This window comes from Lagopus leucura, unplaced genomic scaffold, assembly GCF_019238085.1.
Source record: "Lagopus leucura isolate 7727_CA_CO unplaced genomic scaffold, USGS_WTPT01 Super-Scaffold_100033, whole genome shotgun sequence".
In the NCBI taxonomy this organism is placed as follows: domain Eukaryota; kingdom Metazoa; phylum Chordata; class Aves; order Galliformes; family Phasianidae; genus Lagopus; species Lagopus leucura.
Window position 1 is genome coordinate 681,839 of NW_024962282.1, and position 16,949 is coordinate 698,787.

The following is a 16,949-nucleotide window of genomic DNA, read 5'->3' on the forward strand; positions in this document are numbered from 1 at the left end:
TTCAGATCAGTAAAATGGAGGCCTTGTAAAATGGTGTAACTGTGAACAGTCAGTCAAAGTTGTACATAGTGTACAAAAATCTGTGCCTGAAAGATGAGTAAGTGGGAGAGTTAGGAGTTATATTACAGTGTGATGCTTCCAATTGCACTGGCTGATATCTGTCCTTTGACATCTTGAAAGCCAACCCTATAAGTTACAGTGTTTATCCACTGAACTTCATAGACCCTCAGAGAGTCTTGATATAGGTGGACGCTTTCAGTAGCAGCATAATTATTTAATCCTCTTTTGATCGTGCACTTGAAAGCAGTTGTCAGCTGCCAGACTTCTGGATTACACCTATTGGTTTTCTCTTACTAGAGTGTGGTAGAAAATACCCGAAGAAATAAAAACTTAAAGCATACAAGGCACAAAACATATCAAGCAGAGGCAGGATAACTGACTGAAAAATATGCAGACTGCAGCGACTAGAAAATAGTAAAAGGGGAATTGCAAGAAAATAATGTTACATTCCCATCAATGTTGTTTAAGAAAATCTTCATTCTGTGCACTCAGATATTACACAGAAGCTCAAATAATGCCAACAGTCATACCATTCAGGCTGGAAGATGTTTGGACATCATTTGAAGCAGCATAATTAATGTTAATGGCACTTTCCCAGCTGGTATTTAATGATAAATTCTTTTTTCTGTAATTTTTCAGTTTCTTTAGAGCTTTTGTCTCTTTGTTCCCCTGTATGGATCTACACCTGTTCCACATGCCCAGTATGACTTCATGCTTCATGGTGGATAGTTGGCACTCAATCAGAAGACATTTTCTGAGTCAACGTGCCACCTATCAGTAAAATTTCATGACTGTAAAGCATGATTATGCAGCCTTTTAGCTAACAAGCTGGTAAAAGTGCCCTTCCATTATTGTGTTATGTGGTTCGTTTTGTTTGTTTGTTTATACATAGTGCCTGGTTCTATACTAAGGTAACTCATTCAGTGTAGAATCAGACCTTACATTATTTGCCTGTGAATTAATGTTTGCTATGGGACTAGGCTTTCTAGCCAAAATATAAGAATATTCTCAGCTCTGAACCTGGAATATAGTTTCATTCTCTTAATGATCCCCAGGGGTGCAAAAAGGGAGTACTTAGACAACAGTTATGTACCTAATTGTTCACTGTGCTTCCTGTGGGCAAGCAATAGGATACTAGCTTAAATTTTTAATCATAACACAAAAGGCAAAACTTAACCTGTTTACATTCAAGTTCCTGAGGATTTTGGTTCCTTGACATGCTGGATGGTGCCTGTGTTTTAATTTGAATTAGAAATCTTATTTTATATCTGTATGCTAACAGTATTTCATCTATCTTCCAGACAAAAATATACAATAAGATTATGCAGCTTTCAACTTCTAACATGTCTATGGGGGAGATGACTGCAGGCCAGATCTGTAATTTGGTTGCCATAGACACAAACCAGTTGATGTGGTTCTTTTTCCTCTGCCCTAACCTTTGGGCTATGCCAGTACAGGTGAGCATGTCTTTTGGTTATTAATGTACATAGATTTGTAATGATTGTTTGCTTTTGAATTTGAAATTGAAGCTTGAAAAAAGTCTTCAAGCTATTAATATCCATAGATGTTGTAGATACCATAATCCATATCTATGAGAGGACTGTAGGTATTTAAGATTTTATTAGGATCTTCATCTTGTCTGCTGCCGAGTATGTTGTGCATTTGTAACAAGGATTTATAATGTGCAGTAGCTTATATTATTCCTATTCTGTTGTTCATTATGTCTGAGGAGTTAACTGAAGTATTTTGCAATCATTTACCATCTGAATCCCAGCAGAAGAGGCAAGAACAAGAAGCAGCAGTTGAAGCGAGGCTTGAAGATGCTTATTACTTGAAAGAAGCCCTCACTAGATTTGATCAGACCCTAGGAGCAAAAGGAGCCCCCTGTAAAGGCTTTTTCCCCTTCCATTTTATAAGCACTTGTGTTTGATTCCACTGGGATTATTTTAAAAAATCCTGTGTTTTCACATCTTTGGTTTATTGGCAGAGACAGTTTATAGTACTAATGAAATGATAACTTGTCTCTTTAAAAACTGGCCACAAAGAAATTTCTGCTTATAAGTGCTTGCTATCTTCAGTAATACAGTCACTACACAAGGATTTCTTTGATTTTTAAAAGTAATCAGAGGTATCACCAAGTTCATGGCGTGTATCTCTGGCAGATAAGAGCTTTGGGATTCTGATGAAAGGTAAGCAAAGCATTTCTGACAGAATTGTTAAAAAAATGTGATTGTTACCTTCTCAGGATTACTGATGAGAGCTTTCCCAGCTGACAGATACTGTCCTCTGCCAAATCAAATGTTACCACTTACTGCTTATTGTCAGCCTTGTAGTGTGTGTATGACAAGACTAGAAGCACTTGCATTAACATTTACAGATTTCAGTACTTTTCAGATCCTTCTATCCATGTACTTCTATTGAGAATATATTTTTGTTCCACACATGATAAATACATAGTCCCAGGGGAAAGCCTTTTTAGTATAAAAGAGAAAATTGAACTGAGGTTATGTTTAATCAATTGAAAACATAAATTTTATTGCAAAGATTCACCCTTTCAGTGGCCAAGTTAGAGAAGAATAAATTGAGCTAACAACTCCCTCTGGATCCAGTAGCTAGAGAAGCTTTCCCCTTGTTTGTGAGAAGCTGAGCTTCTGTTTCTGGAATTAGTGTGTCCCGTAGTGACTGGAGTCCCAACCAGTGATGGGGTGGCAGTAAATCAAGACATCACTCTTGCATGTAGACTTTGTATTTGTGAGCATCTACCGACCGTATGCTATTCAGTGCTTTCTTGTAATTTGAGTGCCTAGTTGTCTGCCCATGGAGAATCAGTTGGGAATTAATATCTTGATCTCTGAAGACAGTTCATGTTCTGGAGGGGAGCTCTTCCAGGACTATGGTATGCAGGTCCTTGCATGTGTTTGTTGGTTTCATACCCTCATGAAATCCCTGACTACACTTGGAAGCAGATTACTTGCTCACACTGTGACTCATTTTAAGATTTGCATTTAGTTCGTCTGCAGATAGGCATCAAAAGATGACTAAGAAAAACTGATTTATTCTCTGTGCACCTTGAATTGTTGTTCATTTGTTGAAGTGCTGATACGGTAGTGGGTGAAGTTTGTATGCTGTTCTTCTTCATGGAAGCACCCATTTGACATGAATATATATGGGAAATGATCAGCTTGTGACTGCTGAACTCTGGAATGATGGAAAATTGTGTTTCCATGTGGCTTATATGAGTATGCAAATATTGTAGGAGTCATAGATAATGGTTTATGGAAATTTCCAAATTATTATTTTTAATAAAAGGCAATGATGTACTCAGTCAAATTTCTATTACTGTGTCTTGTGATCTGACTAATTTATTAGCTGTTACTATATTTTATGTAATAGAGTGTCAGTGCTTTAGATCATTCAGGAGTCAGACATTAGAATAGTGGTAATTAATGTGAGCAGCTTGTGCATCTCTTTCCAGAGAACAAGACTCTGGCTTGCACTCCAAATCCTTATTTATCCAAAGACAACTTTTTTTCCCTAACCTTTTTTTAACAGTTTTTTTATCTGAATTGGGGATTCTGACTAATATGCCTATGATGTTACTTTTTTGGGTACTCCTCAGCAATAATGTCATAAACACTGAAGGCAGTTACCATTTAAAATATATCAGTTGCATTTTAATGGTATTGCATTTTAGTTTCTATAGTAAGCAAAGAATTATGAGAATTCTACAGAGGAGGAAGGTGTTGTAGATTAGTGGGTTCCAATCATATTGGAAAAGGCAGATTCTTCCCTGGGTGTAAAAAGGCTTAAATGTCGAAGAAAGATGCTGTGTCATCTGGTCAGCTGAGAATATTTAGTAGTAAATGTAGTAAAGAAGGGAAGTAGCTTGATGTTTTATTTACAAGCATTTTAAAATAACTTTTATATTTTATTTAAATATCTTAATGTTCTTATTTTTAAGTAAAAATGTTTTAGGTAGCTGTGGAAGTTGTTATAAAGGATATACAAATCTGCACATCTTTTTCTACTGTTCATCACGGAGGGTCCATGAAAAGTTAAACTGTGTAGCTAGCTGGAGTTTTCTAATTGTTTTGCAGTGTGAGATTGAAGTCAGAGAATCCACGAGCTGGGGAGGACTGCTCTTGTGCATATTTGATCCTTTGACAGAATATTTGACTGATGAAACCGTGACAGTGATGCAGAATGTAGGATGTTTGGGGGTAGGACTGGCTGCAGTGCTGGTGGCTTGAGTGTGCTGCCTGTTTATCCAGTGATTGGTTTTTGTGGAACGTACCCCATATGAAGTCAACTCAAGTCCTTCACTCACTTTCTTCTCTCCCAACAGATAATTGTAGGAGTTCTTCTCCTCTACTACCTTCTAGGAATCAGTGCCTTAATTGGAGCAGCAGTAATCATAGTACTTGCGCCTGTTCAGTACTTTGTAGCAACAAAACTCTCACAGGCCCAGAGAAGCACATTGGTAAGTGTCCTCACGCTGGCATATGATATTAATATCACCACTAATCTTTATGCACTGGACTGTGTTTAGAATTACAAAGCAGATGCTGTGAAATTAACCAAAAGCTGATTCTCAAGCACTGTGCAATGTTCAAGAATATGAAATGCAAGAACATGAAAAAATGACAAGCAGTAAAGATGCAATTTGTCTTTAGGTTTGTATTTTTCAACCAGTACATCTTTCCTTAACAGGAAAAAGTTAAGATTTTTCTGCCTTGCAAATACAAGTGATCAGTGATCACTGACTGAAATGACTTTGTGCAGCCGGATGATGTCCAAATAAATCATGCAGGTTAATCTGTCCAAGAAAGTAGGAAAGCTGTATTCAACCTCAGGATGAAATGGATGTGGAGATCTATGGATGTAGCTTATTTAACACCTGAGGCCTATCTCCCGCAGCATGTTCCTCAGCTGGGGAATTTTGAGATCTGCTTAGTCATGAGTTGTGTCTTGGTTCCTATCTTGCCCGAATTGCTTGTATCACTGCTGAGAAATTTGTCTTGTCCACCTTATTCAGAACATTTTCCCCATGTTTGATAACTGTTGCAATGCCAGGGAGGCCTTATGAACCTGTAATGATGCTGGACAGCAGGATGTAGTTGTTGAAATCTCTTCTGAAACAAATCATGTGTTATGAGAAACTTGTGTGCCTTCCTGTGAGGAATGTAATGCATCAACAGTATACACTTTCTAGTAATGTAGACAGCATTCATCCCTGTATCATCCAAGCAGAGAGTCAGCATCAGAAGTTCATGCAGATGGGAAAAGAGTATGTTGTGCTTGGATTGTCTGTACTGTGCAGTGAAGTGCAGCACAAAGATCATTGAGCCTGCCTGAAAGCTGGAAGCAGAGTAACTACAGTGCACTGTAGTGCCAAAGCCAAGCAGCCCTGCTCAGAATCAGGGCTCCCTACAGAAACACAGCTTCTTGCTAATGCAGCCTGGCTGCTTTGAAGCCTGGCACCATTGTTTCCACTTCATGCTGATTTGGCAGTGCAGCGTGCCCAGTTGTAGCTTGTCTGCTTGTTCTGATCTCCTCTGTACACATTCAGAGTGCCTGTTGAAAACCCAGCCAGTGTGCTTGTCAGATGAAGTCATGAGAGGGTACAAGTGATCAGAAAGCTTTCAGAAGAGTAAAATTTTCAGAACAAGGTATGTGAACTAGGGGTATAAGCCAATTGACTTCTCCTTCAAACTCTCACCTTTGGAAGGTGAGATTCCTAATCTTTGCAAAGAACAGCAGAACATCCAAATAAACATTGTGTCCGTAGATATAGCAAATAGTAGAGAATGCTTGAGTGATTACAAGAGGCTGCATACAATTTTTGTGGTCCTTATGTTTAAGGGCCAGGTGCTTTAATTATCTCTTGAAGTAAATGTGTATGCCAATGTTGCAGGAGTACTCCAATGAGAGACTGAAGAAGACAAATGAGATGCTCCGAGGCATTAAGCTCCTTAAACTCTATGCTTGGGAACACATCTTTCACAGCAGTGTGGAGGAAACCAGACAAAAAGAAATGACTAGCCTCAAGTCTTTTGCCCTTTATACCTCTATATCTAGTAAGTCTTTTTCATTCTTTATCCACTACTCAGCTAAAGGACAACTGCATTATTAGCTGTTAACGAGTTTGCCGTTTCTCTGTTGAGATCATTTTTGGTTGCTTTAGGCCCTGATCCCATACTCCTCACTTTCTATTTAGTCAGACGTTCCACTTCTTTAAGTAGAGTTTTGCTTGTACAGGAAATAAGCCTAAAATAGAGAGTCAAATCAAAGCTTCATAGCATTAGGTTTTCTAAAGAGCTTTTAAGGGAGAAGCATTTCAGAGGCTAGCTCAAGCCAGTACTATTCTTTCCTATAATATAACATTCAGATAGAAGCCTTTGTTGATGTTTATCTTTTTTTTTTCCCTCCTGCACAATCCAGTGATAGAAAATGCCTTTGCTTTGAAGCTCTAACAGGCAGTCAAGTCATGCTGAAGAACATTATTTATATAATCTGCGAGATATTAATGAATTGGAAACTTGAGCAGGAAGTATTCAAAGGCTACAAGCTACCTGTACTAATACCTTCTAGACTAATAAAGGAGAACCAATTACTTGGGAAAATAACTTCCGGTCTAATTAGTGTCATTTGCTTACATTTGCCCAAAAGAGGCGCAGTTGTCTGACTTCTTTGCCAAGTGATCATGTGAGTAAGAGGGCAAGACCTTGATCTCACTGAATTCTGCTGATATTGAGATTTTCATTGACATACAAGACCAGATTTTCTCTCTGGGGATCCTGAGCTCTCTGTGCTTGTAGGAGTGTTGTGTTGAAATGCTTCTGTTGCGTTTCAACATAAAGCATGAATGGATGGTTATTACTACACTGCTAACCCATATTCCTGCCCCATCTAAAAAAGACTCCTGTACACAAATGTTATTTGCTTGCTTCTCCCTCTTCGTCTGTTAAATAAACTGTAAATGCTATGATGTATGAGTAGTTACAGTAAGAGAATCCAGGGCAGTAAGACAAACACTGTTGCAGGAAAGGGGAGAACAGGTTCATTATTTACATTTTAGTAACTCAAGGCCCATCTGAAATCAAAGCTCTACCATGCTTGGATACTACTAGAACGTCTGTCAGTCTGTTGAGGATATTCATAATTAAAGTAGGAAGCCTGACAAAGCCAGTGTCATTATGCCTAACCAAATGGCATAATCCACCTAGTTCCACTTTCTGTAGCATTTGTGTGGAAGCATGAGGTCTTGTGCAGGTTCCCATCTGAAGTAGCCAGCCTCCATGGCAGCCCCAGTGGCATGACCTGCACAGTCTCTCCTGGAACTCTCTTCCTTGCACTGTGAAGCACTCAGGCTGCTTCCCAGACCTCATAACCAGCTCGGTCTTCTTGCTGGTGTCCCATGCCTGAACTGTATGTGAGCGGAGTGCGCTTTAAAATCCATAGATTGTTCATCTCATCTAGATTGCGCTGCTGGGTTCTGTGTAACTGAAGAGATTAGTTTTGTGGTAACTGGAGAAATAAACTGAAGGTATTTAGAAGAATTCTGTGCATGGATAATTGTCTTTTTTCCCTATTTCAAACATGGAAAAAATCATTATAAAACAGCTAGTAGTATTTTAACATTCACCTTGTCTGAATGGAAATTGTCTAAACATTTCTACATGTTTTCCTTCACAGTCTTTATGAATGCAGCAATACCAATTGCAGCTGTGCTTATAGTAAGTATAGACTTCTCTAAGTAATGTTAATTGCAAACACATTTTCAAGTGTCGATGTTGAGATGAGGAAGAAGGAAAAGATGCAAACCTGACACATTTGCATTTCCACTGGGAGAGAATGGAAGATGTTCACTTTACATCTGTGTCCAGAGGCAACAAGGAGTATGCAGCACTCTTCCAAACTGTTAAGAGGGTATAAATAGTGGTTCTTAAATAAGAGAGAGTAAACAGAATGCTTGTGGAATTTGAAGTCTTTGTGCTTTTTCCTTCTTTATGACTAAATACTGATGATAATGTCTATATCTTTGTAGACATTTGTGGTCCATGCTCATCTGACAAGAAAGGCTGACTTCTCTCCATCTGTGGCATTTGCCTCCCTCTCCCTGTTTCACATTCTCGTGTCTCCACTGTTCCTGCTCTCCAGTGTGGTTAGATCGACTGTCAAAGCATTAGTAAGGTGAGAACCATAAAATGAATACCTTTGCTTCCACTTCTTGGACTACAGCTCATTTTGCAATTGTAATTTTAGAAATAACACTGTGATTATTTATCAGTGATCACTCTAAGTTGCTTCCTTACCTTGTGCCTTGCATAATGCCCTCGGCTGTAGCGTGCAGGCCAAGTTCTTCACTGGTACAATTGTCACAAACAATGTTTTGTGGTCTGCCATTACTAATTTATTGTGTAAAATGGGCTGAGCTGTGTTGATACCACATGTGACATACATGTGGTCACAAGAAAGGAGATGAAAACTTACTGAGAGTGTGGTTCTGTCAGCCACCCAATTGATTTCTCCTACATGAAGCATGTAGAAGATGATCACAGGAAAGCACGTGTTTCAGTGTGTGTCATTTAGGCTTTGCTCTCCCAACCACCTCTGCATGTTGACCTGTTATTAGAGAGTTGCACTTAAAACAAGCAAACAAAACCAAAGCATAACACTGTGGACATAAAAGCGGCAATATTAGGTGTGGGAGTAAGCAAATTACAGAACATCTACTCTAGAGGGGATGAATTTTAACTCTCTTATGAACGCATTAGCTTTAGCATTCAACACCTGAAATAATAACCAGTACTTGAAGCTTTTTCTCAGTAAAACGTGTTTACTAGTTTTCCATTGATTATCAGCAGCTTGGTGTTTGGAACAACAACAAAAGTCCCAACTCCTGATACTTACGTATTCAGTGAAGGACACTTTGGGCCTCTTACTCTGTTACACTCCTTTGTGATCTCAAATATAGCTGTCTAAAATCTTGCCTGAAGTATTGGACAGATACTGGATACCAGCTCTAGCTTAATTGTCTTTGTGCCGCTTTGGAGATGGAAAGGAGACTACAGGAGGAACATGAGATTGCCCTCACTGTTTAAAAATTCCCTGACTGTGCAAAGTCACAGCTGTCTTCACTCTCTGAACAAGTGTGAAATCTGAGACCATCAGCATCTGGCCTGAAATGTTTTGCAGGCACAGTGGTAGCCCCTTGAGCTGTGGCAAATTGTCATGCTAGGAGTGCAGCCAGCTAAGTATCTAGGGACTCATGCTGGTAATGGTCATTTATTTGGGTTTGTGGATGGATATTTTTTTTTTTGTCATTGAGTTCTGTGCCTGGTAATGCCACAAATCAGTGCTAAAATGATTAGTGTCAGCAAGTAGCAACCGCTAGCCAAGTTCATGAGTGATTCTTTAGTTATCTTTTTCCTGGCAGGCTATTGCCCTGCTGTTTACAGTGCAGGCAGGAGTCCCCAGTTAAAACTGTGCAGCAGAGTAGACAGGAAGCCTGTTTTCCTGGCTGTCTTTGTCTTAGTGGTTCACTTAGTGCCACAGAGTGCATTGCTCACTAGTGCTACTGGTGCTGCTCTGGATGTGACTTCTGCATTCCCCAACAATCAGTGCAGTTCATTGGAAGCAAATGCCAGATATTTTCAGCCCATACAAACACATGCTTACTTAAATACCTTGGTAAAACAGATGCTAGAGAGCTGTGTCTGTACTAATTGAGCACAAGTAATGTCTACTTGCTGTAGCTGTGTCTTGCTGTTACACCTTGCTGCCAATAAGTAGCTGATCAATAAGATTTGATAAGGGTAATTAGCTTCACGAAGCTATTACTTAGCTTTCATTAGGCTCAGATATTCTAATTGTGTTTAGCAAGTGTACAAAACAGCTTGTCCTGCAGTGGCGGAAAGGAGTTGGCTGAGTGATGCAGAAAATGATCCAGAAGTGGAACAAGCCTGTGGAATGATATTAAGAAATGTGTTACTGGCTTTGAATCTTGGGCATTTCGCAGTCACTGCTTTGTTAATATTGGCTAGAATCTCTAATGCCAGATGCTCTTAAAGACAGGAATCTCCACAAATGAACTCGCAGATGTGTCATGTGACAAAAAGACAGTGGCCTAATTGCAAAGCATCATCGTGGATCGTGGTTGACACCTGGGAGAATGGTGTGATTCACAGCAGTGGCAGAAGAGATTTAAAGCTCATGTTCCACATAAGGATACTGCAAAATTTCCAACTCAGGGGGCCGAGGTGTTTGCTCCTGGGTGAGAGAGAAAAACGCCGTAAAGTCTTTAAATTTTAAACAGCCAATTCATTTATTTCTTACATGTGAAGTCTTCAAGGACCAAGGAAAACGGTGTAGAGTTTTCTATCAGAAAAGGTCAAGTAGTGAGAGTGGCGTTATGTATCTTACTGAGCTTAATATGAAACTGCTTTTTTAGTCAGCTGTGCAAATAACTGTGTTTTAATCAATATCTTGAGTGTGGAGCTTAAAAATAAGATTCCCAGTGGAGATATTGGAGTTCTGGTGAAATTACTGTGTCAGCTGGAGCTCTGCAGAGAGCACAATTTCTTTGTTTTTATTCTTCATGAGTGTACAGTGGTGAGACACTCTGAAGTAGGAGTTGGTGCCTCTAAGATTTGCTCACAGCTGTTTGTCACTGTATGTCCTCAGTGATTGTCTTAGAAGCAGTAATACCAGATTTAAGAAAAATGTTAGGCAGGTTGCTTGTAGAGAAAAGTCTTGGTGTTTAGAGCACAGCAAACTTGATATAAAACCGATGAGCAGGGAGCACCAACAAAACTGTCAAATAGCTTAATAAGGACATGGTCTTGTTTGGGTTCATGATGCAAGGATATGTTTTCTGTCTTTTCTTCCTCCCTTCCTTGTCGTGAAGAGGATAAGCAGAGGTCTTTTGTATCTGCTCTTTTCAATTTCAGAGCAATTACTCAGATGTTAATGTATGCCTGTAAAGAGTTCGCCTGCTGCTGAGTCCCAGTTCCATGTAGGTGGTGGCTAGACCATCGTTTTGGTCCATTTAAGAACATTTAAAGTGTTCTGTTTAACATCTTGTTCACTGAAAAAAGGGGCCTGGGCCATTCCTAGGCCTGTGTAAATATCTAGAGACAGGCTTATCACCTCTTCCTTTGAAGTAATAGGCCTTTACATTTAAGAAACTGTGGTCTAGCATCAGGCCTGAATTACTTATTATTCTTTTATTATTCCTTTTGTCCCATCCCAATTAGTTCCTCTTCCTCTCTTAAATCTCTTAGGTTGTAATACCTGTTGTACCCAAATCCACCCACTGTATCTCTCAGTACTCAGCTGCAGTTATCCAAGTGAGCAGGTTAATAGAAAACCTGTAGCACAACTTCTTCACTGAGCACTTCGCAGCTGGGCACAATCCCTGCTTGCAGGACACATGCCGACTGTACAGGCAGCCAGACTTAGGTGATCTCCTAAAGCCTTTGTCCATGCACTGTTTTGGCACCATCAGAGTATCCTATGAGGCTCCTAGAAGAAACTTTCTTCCTTATGAAGAAAGAATCCCCAGTAGAGGAATGCAAAATAAATGCTGATTTTATATATATATATGTATTAGATTTGCATACCAACAGGTCAGCACATCTCACTGTACGATAGTATAATTAGTCTAAGGGAAAGTATTAAAATCAGTTATTTCAGTTGTTCTCTGTAGATGTATTTTAAGAGTTTAGGGCCTTCTTGTACCTTACAAATTTGGATACTGATTGTCAACTTATTTCCAGCCCCTTTACCATTAAGTTCAGAGTTCAATCTGTGTAGGTTTAGAAATTCAATTTTCTTGTTTTATAAGAAGGTTAGACATAAATGTTACAGAGTCAGGCAAAGAGATCAAAATGATGTCATGATCTGTTAAATGCCATAATAAAGGCACACTGTCTCTTAAAAATTAAATGTTAAACTGCTTGGGAAAAGTTGATGTGTTACTCTTTATCTCACCTACTGAACGCTCTTCTTTTTCACGTTACCTCACGCTATGCAGATTTCATGATTCTTAGTGCTTGTTTGTAAGAGCTGTCTGTGCACTGCTACAGTAATACAGCTAACAAATCCTACATCAGTACATGGCTTCAAAACCAGCTACTGTTGGGGCTAGTCTCCATCACAACAAGTACCTGAAAAAATCTTGTGTAACCTCTCTGATGGCATCAGAAATTGAAAGGCCCGAGAAGCCTTTGCAGAAACCACTAGAAAGTCACAGCTCTTACAAAACAATCAAGCACATTTTCTCAGCTTTGGTGCAGTAATGTCTCACTGAATGTTTTCGTAGGCCTGTAACAAGATGAAAACAAACCACACAACAGACAGTGATTGAAGTACAAGAAGGGATGCTCGTTGCAGTGGACAAAAGTGTCAGAACAGAAGTGTTGAACCAGAGTTCAAGCTGTAATTCTGTTTTTCCTTTCAGTGTGCAGAAGCTGAGTGAATTCCTGTCAAGTGATGAGATTGAAGAACATGATAAATGTCCAGAGCTAAGAAGTGCAGATGCTCAGAGCAAATATCAGGCAGTGGTGAGTAATAATGTTTAATTGCAGGTGAAATGACTAGAGTCACTTTTACCCAGAGTAACTTTTTTGCTTTTCTATCTCCTACAGGTTATTACTGCAATTATAAAAACTTGTTTCAGCACCCTCTAAAGTATAGGTGGCAACACACTTGCTGGTGCTTAGGATGCTTTGCTGGTGCTGCCACCAATTACTGTTATTTCTGCCTTTCTGTTTTTTCACAGCCACTCAAAGTGGTGAACCGCAAGAGGCCTGCCAGGGAGGAGTGGAACAATTACACCTCTCACACGAGAAGACCAATTAACATCACAGAACCGGATGATTTTTGTGTAAAGGTGATACGAAGGTCACTGTAATAACACTGTTACTATAGCACATGAACAATCGCTTTTGAATTCCAGTGAGAGCTTCAAATTCAAGATCCAGTAATTGATCTGAAGCTGTCAGATGCTTGTACTCGTACCAAAGATCACCCTCCACCTTTCTTTTTTATTTTGATTTTAACCATTGCCTACTGACCTTTACATTGTGATTGTGTACATCCTTCTGAATTTCACTCAGCAAATTTCTGTTTGTGGTATTTAATGTCCTCTTTTCATTACAAGAATTTCTCACTTCTTTGAAGGCAAATTAAAATTGCTCATACCGGTTGGAAACTGATGCTCTTGATCAGCTATAGAATTGACCAGAATTAAGAAAAATCCTGATAGTTGTTACAGTGTTGATACTGTTTATTTAAGAAGTTGGCTATTACATTTGCATTTCTGTCACAAGACAATGAGTAATTTTGGTTTAGTGGGACCAAGTATAATAATTGTTCAGTGCTTTCAGGGTTTTCTGAAGGCTGTTGACATCCTGCTTTAGTGCAGAAGCATGGGGGGTGGGGAGAGAGGATAATTAGATCAGATCAGCCTGGACTGATGACAAAGGAGTGGGACAGAGCAGTAGGCTCTGTGAGGAGCAATTTTAAGATCTTGTATGGAAGGTGAGGATCCATAATCTTTGGCTCCATCTGCTGTCATTGTTGTCACAGGCTGCAGTGGGGTCAAGGAACTTCTGCAGCAAGTGCTTTCTGCAGCTTGTGCTCTAGAAAGGGCATTTTTTTGAGAGAGGACTCTCTGCCTGTTTTTGTTAATCTAGAGGGAGGAGCACTGTATTTTCTTTTGCTCATTTTTCAGGTTGTTTCCAGAGATGATACAGCCATCAAGGCTTTCTCTCCAGTGGAAATAAAATTTGAGGGTAGGGTAGAAGTGTCCCATTTCACTCTTTTCCTGAATCGAAATTACATTGCTGGAAGGCTCAGAGAGCTTCAGTGCTTCTGAAAAGTTAGAGAAGAGAATCCTGTAGAAGTACAGAGCTGTAAAATTGTCTCCTCTTTCCTGTTTTTCACAGTATCAGGTGGAAATCTCCAGCTAGAGTCCTGAACAGATTTGTTTCTTTTTATCTTTTTAAATGAAAATGTTGGTTATATCTAACAAAGCCTAGATTGTCTGAGAATCGTATCAGAAATATAAAGGAAACAACATCAGAAATGTAAAGGCAGCAACATCTAATTTCTGAGCACAGTTCTGCAGGTCTCCTCAGAATTTGGAATGCATAATTGCAGAATATGCTGCAGTGTGTCTAGGCTGACATTCAGTGCTCTGCAGAGAGCAAACCATGACCCTCTATGAAGCTTAGTCATGTTGGAATCATTTCACTTATTTTGTGTGCTCATCTTGCAAATAACAAAACAAACCCTAATAAGAAACTTTGTTATTCCCCTGGGAATTTTCCACAATTATCTTATTATTGTGCTTGCTTGAATTCAGAGATTGTAGCACAAGAGAATGCAAGCCTTTAGAAAATCAGTCACTTGAAAATGTTTCAAATGTTTCCTGTGTTGAGAAAAAGCTAACTCTGTTCTGATACTCAGTGTGTTGAAACCAATGGACGTGTCTCTTCATTGAAAAAAGAAGTCAGTCCTAAAGCTGGTTTTCTCTTTCTTATTTTGCTCTGTCTTGGTATAGATTACAAATGGGTTCTTCACTTGGACACCTGAAGGTCCTCCAGCATTGTCGAACATCGATATCCGAATCCCTCAAGGTACAAAATGACATCAAGTATACAGAGTAAGATGGTGTTCCATGAGCACTTGGAAAATCTGAAGCTTTATATGCTGCCTTCTCTTGCAGGTCAGCTAACGATGATTGTAGGACAAGTTGGCTGTGGTAAGTCATCTCTCTTGTTGGCCATACTTGGTGAGATGCAGAAGATCTCTGGCAACGTATCCTGGAGCAGGTAGTGCTATTTAAAAAATTGAACCTGAGTTGAATAGTAATGCACAAAAAGACCGACATCTGTCCCAGGAATCTGTGGAGTCAAGGATTTTGTAGGTGTACAGTCCAGAGGAAAAACCTTGCCCTAATAGTAGGTGAGCACTTCAGAGAGAGCCCCTAGCTAGGATGAATCGTCATAGAATCATCATTATAGAATGGTTTGGGTCGGAAGGGATCTTTAAGATCATCTGCTTCCAACCCACTGCTGTCGACAGGGATACCTCTGTCTAGATCAAGTTGCTCAAAGCCCTGTCCAGCCTGGCCATCTCTATCCACCATGAAATAGGTGGACATTCTGCACTCCAGCAGTGTTAGCAACATCATACTTTTTAATTAGAAGTGATCAGCTGAAATGTGCTGCTACAGAATGGCATTTCTGCTTTGAGGCCCTGAGCCTGGGACCTTGAATAGCGCTGTGAAGAGATAACAGCTTACCAGATGTCTTGGGCTGTGCTTTTAGGTGTGTGCTCCAGTGTAGCACAGGTTCAGTGCATGAGAAACTCAGAATGTTTTTATAAGTGGCAGTGATCTCAGGATAGTCCCCAGTTACATCCTGCTTATGCATTGCTTGATCTGACGAGAGGAAGATAGTCATGGCCTTCATTCCCAGCACAGCAGCTCTGCTCCAAAGCCAGATACAGTCTGTCCTGGGCTATACTTCTGACTTTAGCCTTGACCGTGAAAGGAGGAAACAATGCTTCAGTCCAATGGCTGTGCTGCCAGAGCTTGGTCTTAACCCTTGCACTCAATGACAGATTGCATCATGTATTGCAACCCCTAAGTATATTTTTTGATAATTGGTGCCATCTCTAGTTCATAATCTGACCAATGTGTGTGAACACTTTTGGCTTGTTTATATGAGGCTGTTTACTAGATTTGCTAGTTACACAGACTACGCTTTGCCTTTAGGGATGCAATTATTTGTAGGTAAATGTTGACAAACTGCTGAGAGATCTGCAGTTTATAGCTAACCTGCTGTTACTTGCAGGTAAAGCTTGATGAACTGCGGGAGAATCTAAAGAAACAATTTTATTTTCAGCTGAACAGGAACGATTCAGTTGGAACTGAGTTGCAATACAACCCTAAGTCACTCTGATTGACAGAAGGCTATTATTACTTAATGGTTTCTGTGCTGATTCTGTGAACTTGTTCTCACAAATTCCTGGAGTGTTTGTAAAGACATTATTTATATCTAGCCTTTGTGCTTATGCCAGTCACACTGCTCAGAACTACCAAATCCCTTGGTAGTACAAGGGGGGAAGGTTCCCTGTTTTATAGCTGTGGAAAATGAAACAGAGGAAGGGTGACCCTTTTGGCTTGTGAGGGTGTCAAGAACGGGAGCCGAAGTTGCAGAATATCCTTTAATGCAAATTTTGCTAAACAGAGAATCAGAGTATAGCTAGGAAAAGCCTTACTGAGTGAACTAATTACGTTTCAGCAAGGCTGCAATTTTTTGTGTATGAGATTACATGAGTAAGAAGAGTAATTTGATTGTCTGATACTAAACTAAAGCAGATGACATGATGGTTCTGACTAGACTGTGTTTTTAAATAGCACTTGTTATGAAGTACATACTTCTAAACAGCATAAAGGTCAGAATCTGTTTTCATACCTTTTATACGTGTCAAAGTATCACAAGGTAAAATTCAGTTGTTATCACATTAGCCTGGCCATCTGTCCAGCAAGCACAACAGGGCGTGCAGCTGAAAGAATCTTAGCACCGTAACTGCTGGCAACACTGGCACAGATTATTTTTTCAAGTCACCTTTCAGAGCTGCCGTCATGTGCAGAGGTAGAATCAGATTGATGGATGTAGTTGGTATAGGCTGTGCACCTGTGTGCTCCCTTAATTTGATAAGAAAACATTAATGCCTGAGCAGGTGTGTGCCATATCATCATAGATGCAAGGAGAGTGATCTTACCAAGTAATCACCGGGCTGTGTAGCCTTAGATGAAGCAACAGCGTGTCACCAAAATCATTAAGATCCTTGTTACAGTTCTTTCATTGGCA

General features: G+C 39.7%; 1 protein-coding gene across 2 annotated transcripts in view; it reads left to right on the forward strand.

The window, feature by feature from the left end:
* Nucleotides 1-16,949, forward strand: part of ABCC8 (ATP binding cassette subfamily C member 8) — a 67,340-nt gene that overhangs the window by 18,306 nt on the left and 32,085 nt on the right. For both annotated transcript variants that reach the window (XM_042882162.1, XM_042882163.1), the window contains exons 8-16: nucleotides 1,362-1,517; nucleotides 4,406-4,540; nucleotides 5,975-6,137; nucleotides 7,756-7,796; nucleotides 8,108-8,253; nucleotides 12,524-12,626; nucleotides 12,845-12,955; nucleotides 14,630-14,705; nucleotides 14,795-14,900. In XM_042882162.1, the coding sequence (XP_042738096.1) occupies nucleotides 1,362-1,517; nucleotides 4,406-4,540; nucleotides 5,975-6,137; nucleotides 7,756-7,796; nucleotides 8,108-8,253; nucleotides 12,524-12,626; nucleotides 12,845-12,955; nucleotides 14,630-14,705; nucleotides 14,795-14,900 (1,037 nt within the window). The remainder of the gene's footprint in view (nucleotides 1-1,361; nucleotides 1,518-4,405; nucleotides 4,541-5,974; nucleotides 6,138-7,755; nucleotides 7,797-8,107; nucleotides 8,254-12,523; nucleotides 12,627-12,844; nucleotides 12,956-14,629; nucleotides 14,706-14,794; nucleotides 14,901-16,949) is intronic.